Raw genomic sequence first — 17,388 nt, 5'->3', positions numbered from 1 at the left:
CCACATTTTATCTTTTTTACAACACCACACGACAAGTTGATTTTTCATGAAACAACCCTCCTGTTGGTCAAGATGTACATGCGAATTTTTAGTTTTAATTTTTTAATATTTCAAAATATGTCTAACATGTATTTCAAAATAAAGGGAGCATATGCTCCAATAAGCCAAAACACCACATTATAAGAAAACTATCATACTCCTACCCGATTTAGGCGTTGAACAGAGATCGTGTGGTAAGCACAATCAATACGATTAGCCATATAATTTATTTTTTTACCTTAGCCGTATACAAATTTTGATGATATATAAATTATGCATGTAGTAAAAAATATATATATGTGTTGGACTGCCTAGATTGGATGGACCGGATCGACCAGCCAAGGCTGCTAACACAATCAACACGCGGTCGCACCGGACGTACCAGACTTCTGGTTCGTTCCCTCCAAATTCACCACACCACTCTCGTCGCGCGCCCAAAGCCCTAGCCGATCGTGCCTCCGCCGCCTCCATCCGTCCATGGCGGCATCTCGCTCCGCCAAGCGCCCCAAGCTGGACCACACCCAGAGAGGCGACGACGACTACGTGCCGGGCAACATCGTCGAGATCGAGCTCCGCAACTTCATGACCTACGACCGCCTCGTCTGCCGCCCCGGCCCGCGGCTCAACCTCGTCGTCGGCCCCAACGGCTCCGGCAAGAGCTCCCTCGTCTGCGCCATCGCCCTCGCCCTCGCCGCCGACCCCGCCATCCTCGGCAGGGCCAAAACCGTCAAGGCCTTCGTCAAGCGCGGGGAGAAGTCTGGCCACGTCAGTCTATCCCTCCGCGACGACGCGCCCGGCTGCCGCGACATCCGGATCACCAGGAAGATCGACACCAACAACAAGTCCGAGTGGCTGCTCGACGGTCTGTTGTATAACAATTTTATTTTGTTTTCTTTTAGAACCCAGTCATGCATGCATGCAGTAATTCCGATCTGTTTCCTGCAGGTACAACTGTCCCCAAAAAGGACATCATAGATGTAATCAAGAAGTTCAATATTCAAGTCAACAACTTAACTCAGGTATGCATCTCATGTTTTCAACCTCCCCAAAAAGGAAGCCACCGTGAAGCTAACTGAAGACAATGATGGTTTGTATTGCTAGTTCCTGCCACAAGACCGGGTATGCGAGTTTGCAAAGCTCACTCCCATCCAGCTGCTAGAAGAGACCGAGAAGGCCGTCGGCGACCCTGACTTACCCGTCCAGCATCGTCAGCTCATAGAGAGGAGCAAGGAGCTCAGGGTTCTCCAAGTGGTAAACACCAGCCTTCGTTTTCTCTTTCATGTTAATGAAGCTTTTCTCAGTTCATACTACGCATGATCTTTTACACCACGTACAAGTTTATATCAGTCTGTGAAGCAAAAGGAGCAGACCTTGAACAATCTAAAGGCCCTCAACGCTGAACAAGAAAAAGATGTCCAGCGTGCCCGGCAAAGAGATGAGCTAATGAAAAAGGTCTGCTTTTTTTTGTTGTTGTTTCGCTATGAAGGTTATATGGACTGTACGATATTATTGCAATTAATACTGAGTTGGTTGATTGTGCCCTGCCCTAGGCTGAGCTAATGAAGAAGAAGCTCCCATGGCTCAAATACGATATCAAGAAGGCTGAGTTCCTAAAGCTAGAGGATGAGGAGAAACACTTCAAGGAGCAAATGGAAAAAGCGGACAAAATCTGGCAAGATTTAAAAGCCCCTGTTGAGTATGTATCACGGTCAAAAGGATCCGGTTCAGTTATTTTTTTTATTAACTGGAACTCAACTTCTTATTATCCAAGTATTTTATATCTACTTTTTTGAGATTGCATCTTTCTAGTCCAATCCAATAAAAGTTTCTCATTCACAATCTAACTTTGTCTGTCTGGTCAGCCAAGGCTAAATTTTAATGGAATGCACATCTTCTTGCTCTTGCATGTTTATGTAGAGAGCTCAAGAAAGAGAAGATGGCTTATGTTTCAAGTACCAAAAAGATAACCAACCAAATAAATCAAAACGCGGGCAAGCGTCGGGAAGTTATATGCGAGGAAGCGCAGCTGGTATGAACTCTTCTTATTTGTTGCCCAAATCAGCTCCTGAGTTCAGCTTCTTCCTCTTGTCCATCTTTGACACCTGTTGTGGTTTCAGAGGGCTCGGTTGAAAACTACGTTTGATAACATAGAAGATGTGAAAAATCAAGAAAGATCATCGCAACAAAGGATCTCGACTGCTAGGGAAGCTCTTGTTGCTGCTGAAAAGGAACTGCAAGATGTACAACCATATGAACCACCTAGAGATGAATTGGTTAGTTTACTCACTGTGTTTCCATGCCTTTTTTTTTTTTGCTTTCTTTGTATGCAGTTTTCTGTTTGCATCGGTAACCATCCTATCCAGTTCATGCGCCTGTAGTAACACAATATTCACGAGTAATGGTATTTACATCTGTGGCTGAATTTTTTTTTTTTTGCACAGGCACAACTTACTAATGAAATTGCGCACAAAATTTGTGCCATACACGATCTCAAAATCATATGGAAAGAGAAGGAGCGTCAGTTAGCTCAGGAGAGAGAAAAATTGAGGAAGTGTTCTGTTAGGTATCCAGCTTCTGAACTACCATCTACCTAAACTATTCGTGACATGGCTACCTAGTACACACATTTCCTACAGGTTGAAGCAAATGGAAAGTAAGAACAATAAGCTACTCCAAGCATTGGAAAGAAATGGTGCTCACAAAATCAGTGAAGCATACTACTGGGTGCAAGATAACAAAAATATGTTACAGAGAGAAGTGTATGGGCCTGTTCTCCTCGAGGTTTGTTCTTTGCATGCCTACCAGCTGCTGTTTTCTTTGCATCCGAGGTGCTTATCATTATGCTTTCTTTGATTGATCTCAGGTTAATATTCAGAATAGGACTCATGCTTCTTATCTGGAAAACCATGTTCCAAAATACATATGGAAGGTACTAATACCCTGATAAGTTTTAATGCTCTGTTGCTAAATCCTGGTCGGCGTATCACTTAGTGTTTTCCTTAGTTATCAGCATTTCCATTGAATATACTCCCTCTGTTTCATAATATGTGTTTGGCAAGCCTACCTGGGAGGCATAAAACTGAAGTAATATTTGATGGAACTGGATCATACTTGCTCAAGCATGGTCCTGTCCCATAAAATATTACTTAAACTTTGTGCCTCATAGGTAGGCATGCCGGGCAGATATCGTGAAATGGAGGTAGTATAAAGCAAGGGGCCTTTGATTGAACCTGTGCAGATCTACCAGTGTCTGCAGGTCTCTGTCATTGTGCCATTGCACGTTGTGCCCATGTCTTGTGCACGATTAATGTGCAGAGCAGACTGATCATCCAGTAAGAAGATTAGTGTCCAATAGTACAACATCTCAAGAAACTGTTTTAGATTAAGTCCCTTTGTTTAGTGGATCTTGTTTATCATCTTCATTGATTTCTATGAGAAAATATTACATCTGCACAAAAATAAATGCAATTTTTGCTTTGTGTGCCAGTCATTCATTACTCAGGATGCTTCTGACCACGACTTCTTGGTTAGAAAACTGAAGCACTATGGTGTTCCTGTTATGAACTACACAGGTGACAATATCATCAGCTGTAAGCCATTCAACATTACCCCGGAGGTCAGCACACATATACCAGTCAAATTATCATTTTAGGACATCAACTTCTGTTACTTATTATTACTCTTCCCTTGTTTTATGAGCACCATTTCGTTCCAAAATCCTGTCCCATGTTATAAATCATTTTTGCTTCATCCTATTTTCTAATTGTTTATGAACAATTCAATTTACACAAACATATCATCATGTCTCATTTACCTACGCACTTAATGCAAGGACATTATAGTAATCTTCTTTGAGTTTATAAATCAGATATTTATTTATCTTTCTTCCCAATCAAAATGCGCTCAGCAAAATAAAACCAATTGAATAAATTTTGAGTCTGTTAATTTTCCTTTTGACAGATGAAAGAACTTGGGATCAAATCACGACTTGATCAAGAATTTGAAGCTCCTCCAGCTGTAAAAAATGTTTTGATTACCATGGCTTCTGTGGATCAATCGGTATAACACTGCTTATATCCAGTTCATGAATCTGTACCAAGTTGCACTGGTGGTGAATTCAACGAGTTCTGCTTCTTTTTATGCCCATGAAGTATATAGGTACAGATCAAGCAGATCAAAGAGCAGAAGACCTGGAAAAGTTAGGTATTTCTGACCTTTGGACTCCACATAATCATTATCGATGGTCCAGATCAGGATATGATGGTCATTTGTCCGCAACTGTTGATTTTGGTCATCGGCCCCGCTTCTTCATGGGTGGTATGTGTTACAATTTCTGCCCTGATAAGTTAGTGGATTATATGGTTCACCACTTAACCTATGCCTAATGCTTGTCAGTTTATTCTTGCAGACTTGAATGTTAGTGACATTGAAAGCCTTCGATCTGAAAACGATGAACTTACGAAAAAGGTCGAAGGCATGCAGGAAGTCTTAAAAGAGCTCCTGAAAGACCAGATGAAATTAGAAGATGAAGAGGCAAAAATACGCAGGCAAAAGGTTTAATACATTTCTAATACTATTCACTTCATTAAATTCAAGTAAAGCTCAGTTGTTTCTGATAATGCTTATCTTTTGGTCGTCATATTTACAGGAAGTGATTCTTGACATGGTGAGGTCCCATAAGAAGAGGGGAGAAGAACTGAAAAGACGTGTTGGTATGGTACTTTTTCCCTGTTCTCCTACATGTAGCTTGCATAATCTTGTTCTTCTCTCTAGATATTAAAAGGAGAAAACTGGAGGTCATATCTCAAGAGGAAGACGTGGAATCCAGCACAAGAAAGCTTACTGATCAGCTAGCTAATCTGAATGATCAACGATTTCAAGCTGTGATAAAACTTAAGGCTAGTACTTCTTAAGCTTGCCACAATATTTCGTTTACCTTGATTACCATCAAGATTCAAGACTGCATGTTCTTACTTCCTTTTGATTTTTTTTTCTCTTAAGAGTTTACTTGTTGAAGCTGTTGCTCTCAAAAGGAGTTCCGCAGAGAAGACCATGGCGTTTATTGAGCTTGATACAAAGGTATGCTCCTCGATAAAGCAGTTACATCTGCAAATGAAAGTCTTAGAATGGATGCCCCAAAACACCTTGTATTTCCCATCATATTACATAGTACCCATAAATTACAGTCTTTGAAACTTTGCAATTTACACTCAATTAAGCACCACTACTGTAGAATGTTTTTGTAAGATAATGATTCCTGCAAGTAGTTTGGTGCAACTTCCACAATGCACATCTTCATGAACAGTGCAGAAACCAGAAAAAGATGACATAAGAAAATGATGAGCTAAATGCTTATACATTTTATGTTGTTCCATGTCTCTAAGGATTTTAATTTTCAGTACACAAAATTATCTGGCCTGGTATCATCACAAGAAAACGTTACAAGTTTTTGATGTCCAACCTTGTGTGTTTTCTGTTTGACCGTCATTTGCATCTCATAGATATGGGAGATGGAAAAGGATGTGATGAGATTTGAAAAGGATGCTGTTCAAGCTGCAACAAAATATAAAAACCGTGAGTTGGTGCTACCAATTCCATTGCTGCATCTGAAAAGTATATAGAATATATTTATTAGTTTGTACTTTGCAGTTGAAATGGTATTAATGGTGGAAAGCGACTAAGCCGTTCTTTCTTCTGTTTTACTTTTTTGCATCGAGATTTTGGCATGATATGAATGATATTTGGTCTTTGGGTGTACAATTTCGGGGATAGGTTTAATGTCACACACACAATGCAATTCATGCTATATATTCATTTTTATAAGGCCGTGGCACAAATATTATTGAAGTATATTATATTGTTCCTTTTTTATTTTTAAGTATGTCCTTCTATGTGGCACTACATGTTGTTGTTGTGCTGTTTCATGATCTAAATATTGATTCTGCTGTTATTATCTATATGCGTATGTGTGATCATGTACTGCAAACATGCATTTATGTTCAATATTTTTCGTGTAGCCTCACATGACAATGTCATGGGTCTAGCCCGCTGGCAGCAAGCCTGCCCTGGTGGGCTGAAGTTATATATGAGTACTTCCTTATTAGTTAGTTAAAGATATGAATCTCTTAGAGAATATTTGTGCTTTCCTTTTCAATTTGTTATGGTTCCTTGTTATCTAAAACAGATATATAAGCTAGGCCTCCCATGTCCCAATATACCACATGGATGAATAAATATACCTTTATCACTTCAATATACTTCATTATTAAATATTATATACCTCAAAATGAGTTTTATGAAAAAAATCATTTGAGTCCTACATACTTTATACCATTTGCACATATACTGCATTGTTGTACGTAAAAGTGGTATATTTTAAAAAATAAGGGCCCCGATGACATTTTTCCGTGCTAATTATATTGAGGTATATTACAATAAATAGTGATGTATATTGAGAATGATAAAGAGGTATGTTGCACCAGTTTAAAAGGTATATTGGCTTGTGGGAGTACGTAATATATGAAAAATATATTTATATTTTTTTTGTACATTTTGTGAAAGTCTTCAAGTAGTCGACATTTTATTTTGGTACTTGTATTACAAATGACCAGCTGCATCCAAGGCTTGCTTGATCAAATTTTCCTTTTGACATAGATCTCAGTTGAATAGTTGATATTTGTCTACATTGATTGATGAATAGTTTAGCATATGGCATCTTATCTTTTTCATATTAGATTTTTTATTTTGTTATCAGGTAAAAGAATCACTCAAGAGCATAGGCAGCTGCTGATTAAGGCAAAACAGCTTGCAGAGTCAATATCTATGCTCACTGAAGAGCTTGCAAAAGAAGAGTTTGAGAAGGTATATCTTGAATTAGTATTAATAAACTCTGCTTAAAAATTATTCAGGATTTGAATATTTTGTTGTAAAATTACAACATACATGAACTCAAATGGATAAATTTGCAAATGGAACATTTCAGAACATAAAATAACAGAAGTGTAATATTTATGTTTCTTCAAGTTCCATTTTCTAACACACCTATGGTGACTAGTGAGCTAGAAGGTATAATTTCTTTTGGATGCAAACCGTAAATCTACTTATATTAAAGGGTGTGACTATTTCTGAGTCGACTGTCGTTCTCAGTCAGATGATGACATCAAATTTCAGTTGCAACTCATGACTAGCATGAACCACGATGCAAATCAAATGTTTTAAGACTTGACTGAGCACGAAGTTAGTTCTCAGTTAGGTGAGAACTAGAAAATCCTTATATTAAAACCATCAAACTGCCAATGGTTGCCAAACTAAGGTTAGAAAGTACAATGGAAACACCAACAACGAACACCCTCCAAGACAGCAAAGACTAGAGTGCATATTTTGTTAGTTATCTTCCTGAGAGAATGGTCAGAACTCTCAATCTTACTTTGGTTGAAATCCAAATTTTCAGTCAAAATAATGTAATGGACCAGCAGTCTCTCAGTTTCTAACCCAATTACCCAGAGTGTTAATCCTTATACTTTAAGAAAATCCATTTGATATAAGTTCCTTATAATGTTCCCACTCTGCAAATCCTCAGTCTTTCGCACTTGTCAAGAGTCGCCATTGCCATATAATAATGTCTATTCTATTATTGTTCGATCATGTGATTAGTTATTGCTGCTTTGTTCTCTAGTCCATGTCCATCCCATGTTTCTGTGCATTCTTTGAATCTGCAATGTCCTAGTCCATTCAGAATTTTCTTGGAATGAATATAGAACTTGTTGTCTTAGCTGCCTATACATATGCACTTAAACCCTTCTTTTTATGCTTTTCTCGCCTTTCTGACTTCAGATGCCTACTACCATAGAAGATCTGGAAGCTGCAATACAAGATACTGAATCTGAAGCAAATTCTATGCTGTTTCTTAACCAAAATGTGTTGCAAGAGTATCAGAACCGGCAACATGAGGTACAATAGTTTTACCAGTATACTGATGAATGTACAGTTAGTTTTGCTTGCATAGTTGCCTCATACTTGGTTGTTGAGTATCTGTATGTCACAGCAGGAATATAAAGTTCTCAGCAGGTTTTGGAAAAAAAGATTAGAATGACTGGTCAGCCAGTGCTAAATGTTTAGCAGGGGTTCTTTTTCATCATTTTTGGTAGTAGTTGGCGGAGTTACATCTCCACAACATTGCACTAGCCTTGCAATGGAATATCAACACGTGTTTCTTGAATCTTGCTCCAGATCGTAATTGAGTGAGTCAATGGTGGGGTTATGACAGAGGCATTATAACTTGTGGAGGTTGCGCAGTGCTTATGCTGAGTGATGCCCTTTCAAGTGAATGCTTTCCGTTGTATGCAGAATGTGTCAATATCTAAGTGCAGGAAAAAAAACTCCCAGTAGAACCTACATATTTTTAGTTGCTATCCTTGGGAATCTCGAGTGGTTTCAGAAGACTAATTTGAGCAGATAGATTCACGGCAAAGAATATCTATTGATGTGCCAAATTATAATATGTTCTTTTGTGCTACTTGTTAGTTTGCTACTTCTGACAATTGCTTATCTAAATTGTGTAGATAGAGTCAATATCAAGAAAACTTGAAGATGATAAGGTAGAGTGTGAGAGATGTTGCTCTGAAATAGAAACTACGAAGGTTCGGACATTTCAATTGATAACCTACATTACCATCATTTTTCAACCTTATGTGATCTTGTCAGTCCTGACTTGACTTTGCTGATTTTGTAGGGTAAATGGCTGCCAACTCTCCGAACGCTTGTCTTCAAAATAAATGACACCTTTAGTCGCAACTTCCAAGAAATGGCTGTTGCTGGAGAAGTTTCACTTGGTATGCATGTTGGGCCTGTTTTATGCCATTATTAATTGTACACGTTTGGATAAAATACTGATTGCTGTTCATCTTCTGGCAGATGAGCATGGTCTTGATTTTAGTCAGTACGGTATTCTTATAAAGGTGAAGTTTAGGTGAGTTTCATTTCCCAAGTGAGTGTACTTTTTTATTATTTCTTGAAATTGGGCAAGTAATGACTGGCACTGATGTACTTTGCTAAAAAAATAGTACCGCATCCTGATGTCTGATGGCAACCATGCTGTTTAGTGTATCCGTAGCTAACATAAGTAATACTCATATATCTAGTGTTCTTTCAGAGAAGAGTTTGTCTGAATGCTCTTATAAGATTTTCTGTTTACTACTCATTCCCTTGCTGTCTATCTGTGTTTGGTACTTGCATGTAGTTCAAGGCCTTGTACAATGTTTCTGTTGTACCTTATTCTACGGCATAATTTGATTTCTTGTAAAATGAATGCTCTATTTTCCATAGGCAAAATGGTCAGTTGCAGGTGCTAAGTGCTCATCACCAATCTGGAGGGGTATGGATAAAAGTTGTCACATATATTGTGTTTGTTTTTGTTTTTTATGTGTGCTTATAGTTTTTTGTGTCTGTCATTTGTAGGAGCGGTCAGTTTCTACCATCATGTATCTTGTATCGCTTCAAGATCTTACCAACTGCCCCTTTCGGGTGGTTGACGAGATAAATCAAGGCAAGGCGCCACCTGCACATCTTGTGTTCTCGTGAACAGTACTAGCCAATATATCACACGGAAATGATGTAGTAGCTTATCTTAAAAACTGCAGGAATGGATCCCATAAATGAGAGGGAGATGTTCCAGCAGCTTGTCAGAGCTGCAAGCCAACTGAACACACCACAGTTAGTTGCTCAGCCCGCAACGATTTAATTCCACTTGGATTTCTGCTGGCGTGCCCTCCCAACCATTTGTAAATGTGGTTGTAGGTGCTTCCTGCTGACGCCCAAGCTGCTGCCTGATCTGGAGTACAGCGACGCGTGCAGCATCTTGAACATCATGAACGGTCCATGGATTGAGAAGCCAGCCCAAGGTACGTGTCTGAATTTATTTAATTTTTCAGTAGATGGATGCTGGTCTTGCTGGTACATACCGGTTTGCAAGCTGATACGCTGTGACTGCAGCTTGGAGCGCGGGAGATTGTTGGAGAAAGGTGATGAGCGTGGAGGCTGGGAACTGACCACGCTGCTTTTGGGAGGTTAATTCAAGAATCCATGAGTGCAAATAGTATATTAGTAGAGGGTGATTGCATGGCTGAATCGTCCACAACTCAGGTAGAGACATCTGTTAGTTTGGCGAGTCTATTTATCAGCAGTCGGTCTAGTCCTGATGTGAATAGCTATGCGAAGGAATGATGTAAATTAGGACATACCAACTATATCCTTTTGATCAAATCAAACCTCGAATGGACTTGTACCTGCTGGTTCTAAGTTGTATCTTGTTATAAAAAGGGCTACCATTAGACTATAGGATTGGGTAGAGCCAAGCTAAGCCAAGTTCATCTAAGAGGGCCAAACGATGAATCTAGTCTGACGAGAAGTTCAGCACAAAATGACCCTCTTTGAAAAAACATTTTTGTATGTGACCCTTTTGCGCAACGCCCTGCGCTGGGGGTGTTGAGGTTACACTGCTAAACGAAATGTATCATGGCGTTGACAGACTTATCGACTTCTGTAAAATGACAGTTCATATGTAAACACCGTGCAAGTAAAATTACAGTTCATAGATAAACACCATTCTTTGCGGCGACCTGGCCCCTGCTGCATGGCGTTGATCCAAAAATGCGTGTATGTTGTGAAATAAATAGCTTAGGCGGCGAGACATTATCGAGTGGCATGGAAGACGACGAGAAGATCTGCTGGAGCAGGGGAGCACAAGGACAGGACTCATTTTTGCCCCCTTCAGGCCTCCACGGTAAGGAGATGATTGTCAACCTTATAAATGAAGAGGTGGAACTGCCCAAGCCTATCGTCAACCTCAACCTTTTGCATTCTTATATTTAGTATAAGTCATTCATAGGCTAAGACTTTCTCTCGTCAAAAGTCAGAGCTTCGAGACAACTTCAGTGTGCCATTGTCTAACTTGCCTGATCGAACAGAGTTTCAGAAGTCTGCCAAGCTGAAGGGACTCAGCAGAAGGCAGGACTTGCTACGACTGCTTAACAATTCCCAATTTCCAGTTTTAAAACAATAAGTTAGCAGCAGGATCAGTTAAAATTAAGGCTGGTAACGTACATACCATACCACACGGCAGCACACGCATATTTAAACTGGGTCTAACAACGGGTGGAAACAGCTAGATTCAGGAATCACATCACGCAGTAGTGTAGTCAGATCCTTAGAAATCGATACAACATTTGTAGATAACCGCATGACTAAATAGCATTTCACGAGTCTCCACTGAACTACAAATCCAAAGGCTCGAATTGACAGCAATCAGGCTTCAGTCTGCTCCCTCAGGCGACGGATCGTGCTCCTGACTGTGACCGCACTGGCAGTGCTGAAAAACGCAAAATAATGGAATGAGCAACCATAATAGAACATGATAACGCAGCCATATAAGGTGTAATTGACATCGGTACATACTTCATGGTGTAGGCACCACCAGCCTTAACCTTGCCACAGTCCTTGCATCCCCAGATCCCAACTGCTTTCCTCTTCACGGCAAACTGTGAATCAAGAATGCATTAGAGATGGTGAAAAAGAATAGGCAGCACATATAGCCTTAGAATGACAAACGAACATCAGATTCCACATTCAGAAGAAAAATAAAAATCAGATTTAGATATTATCATTTATATCACTCAAGTGACCACAATAATAAAGCTGTTATACACTGTTCCTATTTACAAGGCTTCAGTGATGAAAACATATAAAACAGATCATAAACTACATGACTATATGCATCTCCAAGGACAATTCAGAGGGATTGCAGCAGCAGTTCGGTTAACATTCTTCAATTTTTCAGTTGCGACAATCAGCAACTGACCATATTTAATCAAGTCAAGTTAAGATGCTATTCAATTTCTCCTCTAGGCAGTCACCTTTCAAGACAAGAACAAACAACCTATACTAATATGCTACTTGTTTTCAATCACAGGGGGATTTTTTTAATATGTTCAATTTAAGATAACCAAATTCCAGCAGACAGTATGTTATATATAACATAGATGCACAGTTAAACCAGCCAGTATACATTTAAAATTTTAAGAACAACACAAGCAACTAAGCTGATCAACATATTTACCTTGCCACAAAACTCACAGAAGTACTTGGAGTGCTGGGAGACCTCCATCTTCTTGATCTGCTTACGCAAACTGGCACCGTACCTGGTACCTACACAACATTTACATGGCACATGATCACATGGATTAGCACACATTCATGAATTTGTTGAATAATGATCCGGACAGCTTCAATGAAATTTACCATATTTGCCAACAATTCCAGCCTTCTTGGTGCGCTTCGTCTGCAAATACATCAAAAAGAGAAGAAATTAAAAACCTCTTCTACAAATGTACTGCAACAGCAAATCGAGCCACTATCTACAAAGGCAGTATTAGAAAACATGGGCGTGATCACTAAACAAGTAGGATTTCTGCCATAGCATAATTAATTTGGCTCGAGCATTTCAGTAAGGAGATGGCACAGGCAACAGCTAGGTATGACTGATTGCATTCAAAACATCAGAACATTATCATCAGTTGTAAAACAAGCATAACTGTAGAATGTGGCTCATGGCAAATTTAACGATGTAACTCATGAAAGGCACACGGTGGAGAGGAAAGAACTAGTAATGTCCAAGTCACTGTGCTAACCAGCCAAGGTGAGGAAATGAAGGTTTAAGATCAGAATTTCTTTTAGTTGAAAGTAATTGTAGTAGGTGACGGAAGTTGAATACATACATTACATATATCTGCTGAATCTGCATACTTGTAACAAATCAAGTAGCTCATGAAAATTGAAAACTTCCGTTCTACTGTAATTACCCATTCACCCATCATATCAACGAGTCCTACAAGTGGAATTTTAACTAGAGCAACATTGTAACATCCTCTTTGAACCACGCAGCAATCAACCAAGCCCCAAATCGTAGCAAGCAAGCACTAGAACAAGCAAAACACCGTAGGCAAACCGGGTTTAGATCTAGCAGATGCTGCCGCTTCTAGGATGGATCAACTGCGAGAAAGACCAACACCTCGGGAAACCTAGTTTTGAATGCTTATTCTATCCGACAGACATGTGACAAAGCTAAAACTCTGCATCCAGCAGAGTACGTATCGGGGCCGCGATAGAGAAAGGTAGGTGAGAACGCACCATCTCGCCGGCGAGGAGGAGGCGTCCGCGGGATGGGGCGGTGGTTGGTTGAGGGCTGGGCGGCGGCGGCGGCGGAGAGAAGTCTCGGGAGGGAGGCTGCGTGGTAGATCTTATACGTGCGGAGGCGTGGATGGGGCTCGTTGCTGCCTTGCTGGGCTGGGCTGTGGATCACGCGCGCGTAAAGGTGGGCCTAACTGGTGAGAGTGCTGGGCTTATCTTTGTTAGACTTTAGGCCCATAATATTCCTCACGGGTAAGTCGGACCTAACTGGTCTCTGAGCCAGAAGAGACCTCGTGAGACTTCTAAAATCATTTTTTTCTCCAAATGCAAGTTACTCCGTACTGTCTTTTCTTGTCTGCAGAAAAGGGAGAACAGATACTCTACTCACAAGAGGAAAAGTGTAATTCTGTCAAATGAAAAAAAAAACATGAGATTTCTCCTTGTAAGATATGACAATGAAACTGAGTGCAAAAGCTTCTCATGTCCAATAAATTATAGTACAAGAAGAACACTGATGTCAATTCAACATCTGTTAGAGCCTCATAGCTAGCTACACCCCATCTGTCAACCTCAATCGGAGTCACTTTACGCGCTAACACGCGAAGAGCACGCGCTCGCTCTCCGGGTCACCTACATTCATGCATGCATCGCCCACCGGAGCCGATCGATCGAGCTTCGAGCGATTTATTTCCACCTGATCGCTTTCCATTTGTAGCGGTACCTAACTACTCCTAGCTAGCATCGCCAACTTAGCATGGGAGTGTACACATACAGATGTACTTACCCCGTGATCCGTCATCGATCGATCGATACATCGCTAGCTGTCGCAAGATGTTAGTCGGAGCTGTAGTTTCATGCCATGGCTCATGGGTGGTGGTAGAGATAAGAGCGGCGTGCAATCATGTATGGCGCTAGCTCGTGCATGCACCTTTAACTGTCTCCATATGCCGCATTTTCTGCTGACCAAAACACAGTACGTGCATAATCTGTATATGTGCCCCAAGTATATGCGCTCCCTGATACCGGTATGCTGCCACATGACCCGGAGGAGGATGAACATCAAACCGGACACTCGCCTCTTAGTGGCACCAATTATTAATGTTGAAGTTCCTATGCCAGTAACCAGCACGTAATTGGCTTGATCCCTCGGTAGTTCTACTTCGACGACCGCGGACTGCAGCAGTACCTCTTCCTTTTCACCGCTTTGTGCCTCGTAAGCATACTGGAGGTTTTCTCTGCTAGTTTCTCCAACATGGCGTCAAGTTTGTATTGGTCCTGTTCTACGCATGCTCGGCGATGGCATCACTGCCGCATGCTATCGTCCCCGACGTGTCCCCGGGCTTGGTAAACCCCATGTGACGCCTCGTCTACAATGACTTCGACAAGATCATCTTTGGCATGGACACCCTCCCCAACGACTGCCTCAATCCCGTCACCGTCTTCATCACGGGCACACTCTTGCGTCGTTGACCCCATGGCGCTTCCATGTGCTCTCAGCTTCATGTGTGGCTACCTCGAGACTGGTGATGCGTGCAGTTGACACGTCCGTTGGGAACCCCAAGAGGAAGGTGTGATGCGCACAGCGGCAAGTTTCCCTCAGTAAGAAACCAAGGTTTAATCGAACCAGTAGGAGTCAAGAAGCACGTTGAAGGTTGATGGCGGCGGGATGTAGTGCGGCGCAACACCAGAGATTCCGGCGCCAACGTGGAACCTGCACAACACAACCAAAGTACTTTGCCCCAACGAAACAGTGAGGTTGTCAATCTCACCGGCTTGCTGTAACAAAGGATTAGATGTATAGTGTGGATGATGATTATTTGCAGAAAACAGTAGAACAGTATTGCAGTAGATTGTATTTCAGTATAGAGAATTGGACCGGGGTCCACAGTTCACTAGAGGTGTCTCTCCCATAAGATAAACAGCATGTTGGGTGAACAAATTACAGTTGGGCAATTGACAAATAAAGAGGGCATGACCATGCACATACATATTATGATGAGTATTGTGAGATTTAATTGGGCATTACGACAAAGTACATAGACCGCTATCCAGCATGCATCTATGCCTAAAAAGTCCACCTTCAGGATATCATCCGAACCCCCTCCAGTATTAAGTTGCTAACAACAGACAATTGCATTAAGTATTGCGCGTAATGTAATCAGTGACTATATCCTCGAACATAGCACCAATGTTTTATCCCTAGTGGCAACAGCACATCCATAATCTTAGAGATTGTCACTTCCCAGATTCACGAGACATGAACCCACTATCGAGCATAAATACTCCCTCTTGGAGTTACAAGCATCTACTTGGCCAGAGCATCTACTAGTAACGGAGAGCATGCAAGATCATAAACAACACATAGACATAACTTTGATAATCAACATAACATAGTATTCTCTATTCATCGGATCCCAACAAACGCAACATATAGAATTACAGATAGATGATCTTGATCATGTTAGGCAGCTCACAAGACCCGACAATTAAGCACAATGGGGAGAAGACAACCATCTAGCTACTGCTATGGACCCATAGTCCAGGGGTAGACTACTCACTCATCACTCCGGAGGCGACCATGGCGGCGTAGAGTCCTCCGGGAGATGATTCCCCTCTCCGGCAGGGTGCCGGAGGCGATCTCCTGAATCCCCCGAGATGGGATTGGCGGCGGCGGCGTCTCTGGAAGGTTTTCCGTATCGTGGCTCTCGGTACTGGGGGTTTCGCGACGGAGGCTTTAAGTAGGCGGAAGGGCAGGTCAAGAGGCGGCACGAGGGGCCCACACTACAGGCCGGCGCGGCCAGGGCTTGGGCCGCGCCGCCCTGTAGTCTGGCCACCTCGTGGCCCCACTTCGTCTCCTCTTCGGTCTTCTGGAAGCTTCGTGGCAAAATAGGACCCTGTGCGTTAATTTCATCCAATTCCGAGAATATTTCGTTACTAGGATTTCTGAAACCAAAAACAGCAGAAAACAGCAACTGGCACTTCGGCATCTTGTTAATAGGTTAGTTCCAGAAAATGCACGAATATGACATAAAGTGTGCATAAAACATGTAGATATCATCAATAATGTGGCATGGAACATAAGAAATTATCGATACGTCGGAGACGTATCAGCATCCCCAACCTTAGTTATGCTCGTCCCGAGCAGGTAAAACGATAACAAAGATAATTTCTGGAGTGACATGCCATCATAACCTTGATCATACTATTTGTAAAGCATATGTAGTGAATGCAGCGATCAAAACAATGTAAATGATATGAGTAAACAAGTGAATCATATAGCAAAGACTTTTCATGAATAGTACTTCAAGACAAGCATCAATAAGTCTCGCATAAGAGTTAACTCATAAAGCAATAAATCAAAATAAAGGTATTGAAGCAACACAAAGGAAGATTAAGTTTCAGCGGTTGCTTTCAACTTATAACATGTATATCTCATGGATATTGTCAACATAGAGTAATATAATAAGTGCAATATGCAAGTATGTAGGAATCAATGCACAGTTCACACAAGTGTTTGCTTCTTGAGGTGGAGAGAAATAGGTGAACTGACTCAATCATACAAGTAAAAGAATGGTCCTCCATAGAGGAAAGCATCGATTGCTATATTTGTGCTAGAACTTTTATTTTGAAAACATGAAACAATTTTATCAACGGTAGTAATAAAGCATATGTATCATGTAAATTATATCTTACAAGTTGCAAGCCTCATGCATAGTATACTAATAGTGCCCGCACCTTGTCCTAATTAGCTTGGACTACCGGATCATCGCAATACACATGTTTTAACCAAGTGTCACAATGGGGTACCTCCATGCCGCCTGTACAAAGGTCTAAGGAGAAAGCTCGCATCGGATTTCTCGCTATTGATTATTCTCAACTTAGACATCCATACCGGGACAACATGGACAACAGATAATGGACTCCTCTTTAATGCATAAGCATGTAACAACAATTATTATTCTCATATGAGATTGAGGATATTTGTCCAAAACTGAAACTTCCACCATGGATCATGGCTTTAGTTAGCGGCCCAATGTTCTTCTCTAACAATATGCATGCTTAACCATAAGGTGGTAGATCGCTCTTACTTCAGACAAGACGGACATGCATAGCAACTCACATGATATTCAACAAAGAGTAGTTGATGGCGTCCCCAGAAACATGGTT

At 41.1% G+C, this 17,388-nt stretch overlaps 2 protein-coding genes across 3 annotated transcripts; one reads left to right on the top strand and one right to left on the bottom strand.

Moving 5' to 3' along the window:
• Positions 1-461: 461 nt before the first annotated feature.
• Positions 462-10,339, top strand: LOC127327274 (structural maintenance of chromosomes protein 5). Its single transcript, XM_051354057.2, has 28 exons — positions 462-901; positions 985-1,058; positions 1,141-1,290; positions 1,387-1,491; positions 1,590-1,735; positions 1,957-2,068; positions 2,157-2,312; positions 2,481-2,602; positions 2,676-2,820; positions 2,903-2,968; positions 3,527-3,655; positions 4,000-4,098; positions 4,191-4,356; positions 4,448-4,593; positions 4,688-4,751; positions 4,813-4,937; positions 5,041-5,118; positions 5,541-5,613; positions 6,794-6,900; positions 7,873-7,989; positions 8,601-8,678; positions 8,771-8,870; positions 8,953-9,007; positions 9,364-9,412; positions 9,496-9,583; positions 9,678-9,750; positions 9,835-9,938; positions 10,030-10,339. The coding sequence occupies exons 1-28, from the start codon at positions 517-519 to the stop codon at positions 10,083-10,085; spliced, it is 3,168 nt and encodes a 1,055-aa protein (XP_051210017.1). The 5' UTR covers positions 462-516; the 3' UTR covers positions 10,086-10,339.
• Positions 10,340-11,168: 829 nt separating this feature from the next.
• Positions 11,169-13,382, bottom strand: LOC127327511 (large ribosomal subunit protein eL43z). Of its 2 annotated transcripts, XM_051354292.2 has the most exons (5): positions 13,222-13,382; positions 12,334-12,373; positions 12,152-12,240; positions 11,491-11,573; positions 11,169-11,404 (listed from the first exon to the last, which is right to left on the bottom strand). In XM_051354292.2, exons 1-5 carry the CDS (start codon positions 13,222-13,224, stop codon positions 11,341-11,343), a joined length of 279 nt encoding a protein of 92 aa, XP_051210252.1. In that variant the 5' UTR covers positions 13,225-13,382; the 3' UTR covers positions 11,169-11,340. The 2 variants fall into 2 exon arrangements, with proteins under 2 accessions (XP_051210252.1, XP_051210251.1); XM_051354291.1 differs by lacking the exon at positions 13,222-13,382 and having other exon boundaries at positions 12,334-12,385.
• Positions 13,383-17,388: the final 4,006 nt, after the last annotated feature.

This window comes from Lolium perenne, chromosome 1 (genome assembly GCF_019359855.2).
Source record: "Lolium perenne isolate Kyuss_39 chromosome 1, Kyuss_2.0, whole genome shotgun sequence".
Classification (NCBI taxonomy): Eukaryota; Viridiplantae; Streptophyta; class Magnoliopsida; order Poales; family Poaceae; genus Lolium; species Lolium perenne.
Note: the sequence above shows the minus strand (reverse complement) of the source record. Positions and strands in the feature narration are given on the sequence as shown.

Coding starts and splice junctions, on each gene's coding strand:
- LOC127327511 (XM_051354291.1), bottom strand. CDS start 12,385: ATGTATTTGCAGACGAAGCGCACCAAGAAGGCTGGAATTGTTGGCAAA. Junction 12,241..12,333: donor TGGAATTGTTGGCAAATATG/GTAAATTTCATT, acceptor AATGTTGTGTAG/GTACCAGGTACGGTGCCAGT. Junction 11,574..12,151: donor TCTGTGAGTTTTGTGGCAAG/GTAAATATGTTG, acceptor CTTGATTCACAG/TTTGCCGTGAAGAGGAAAGC.
- LOC127327274 (XM_051354057.2), top strand. CDS start 517: ATGGCGGCATCTCGCTCCGCCAAGCGCCCCAAGCTGGACCACACCCAG. Junction 3,656..3,999: donor CATTCAACATTACCCCGGAG/GTCAGCACACAT, acceptor TCCTTTTGACAG/ATGAAAGAACTTGGGATCAA. Junction 9,939..10,029: donor GATTGAGAAGCCAGCCCAAG/GTACGTGTCTGA, acceptor CTGTGACTGCAG/CTTGGAGCGCGGGAGATTGT.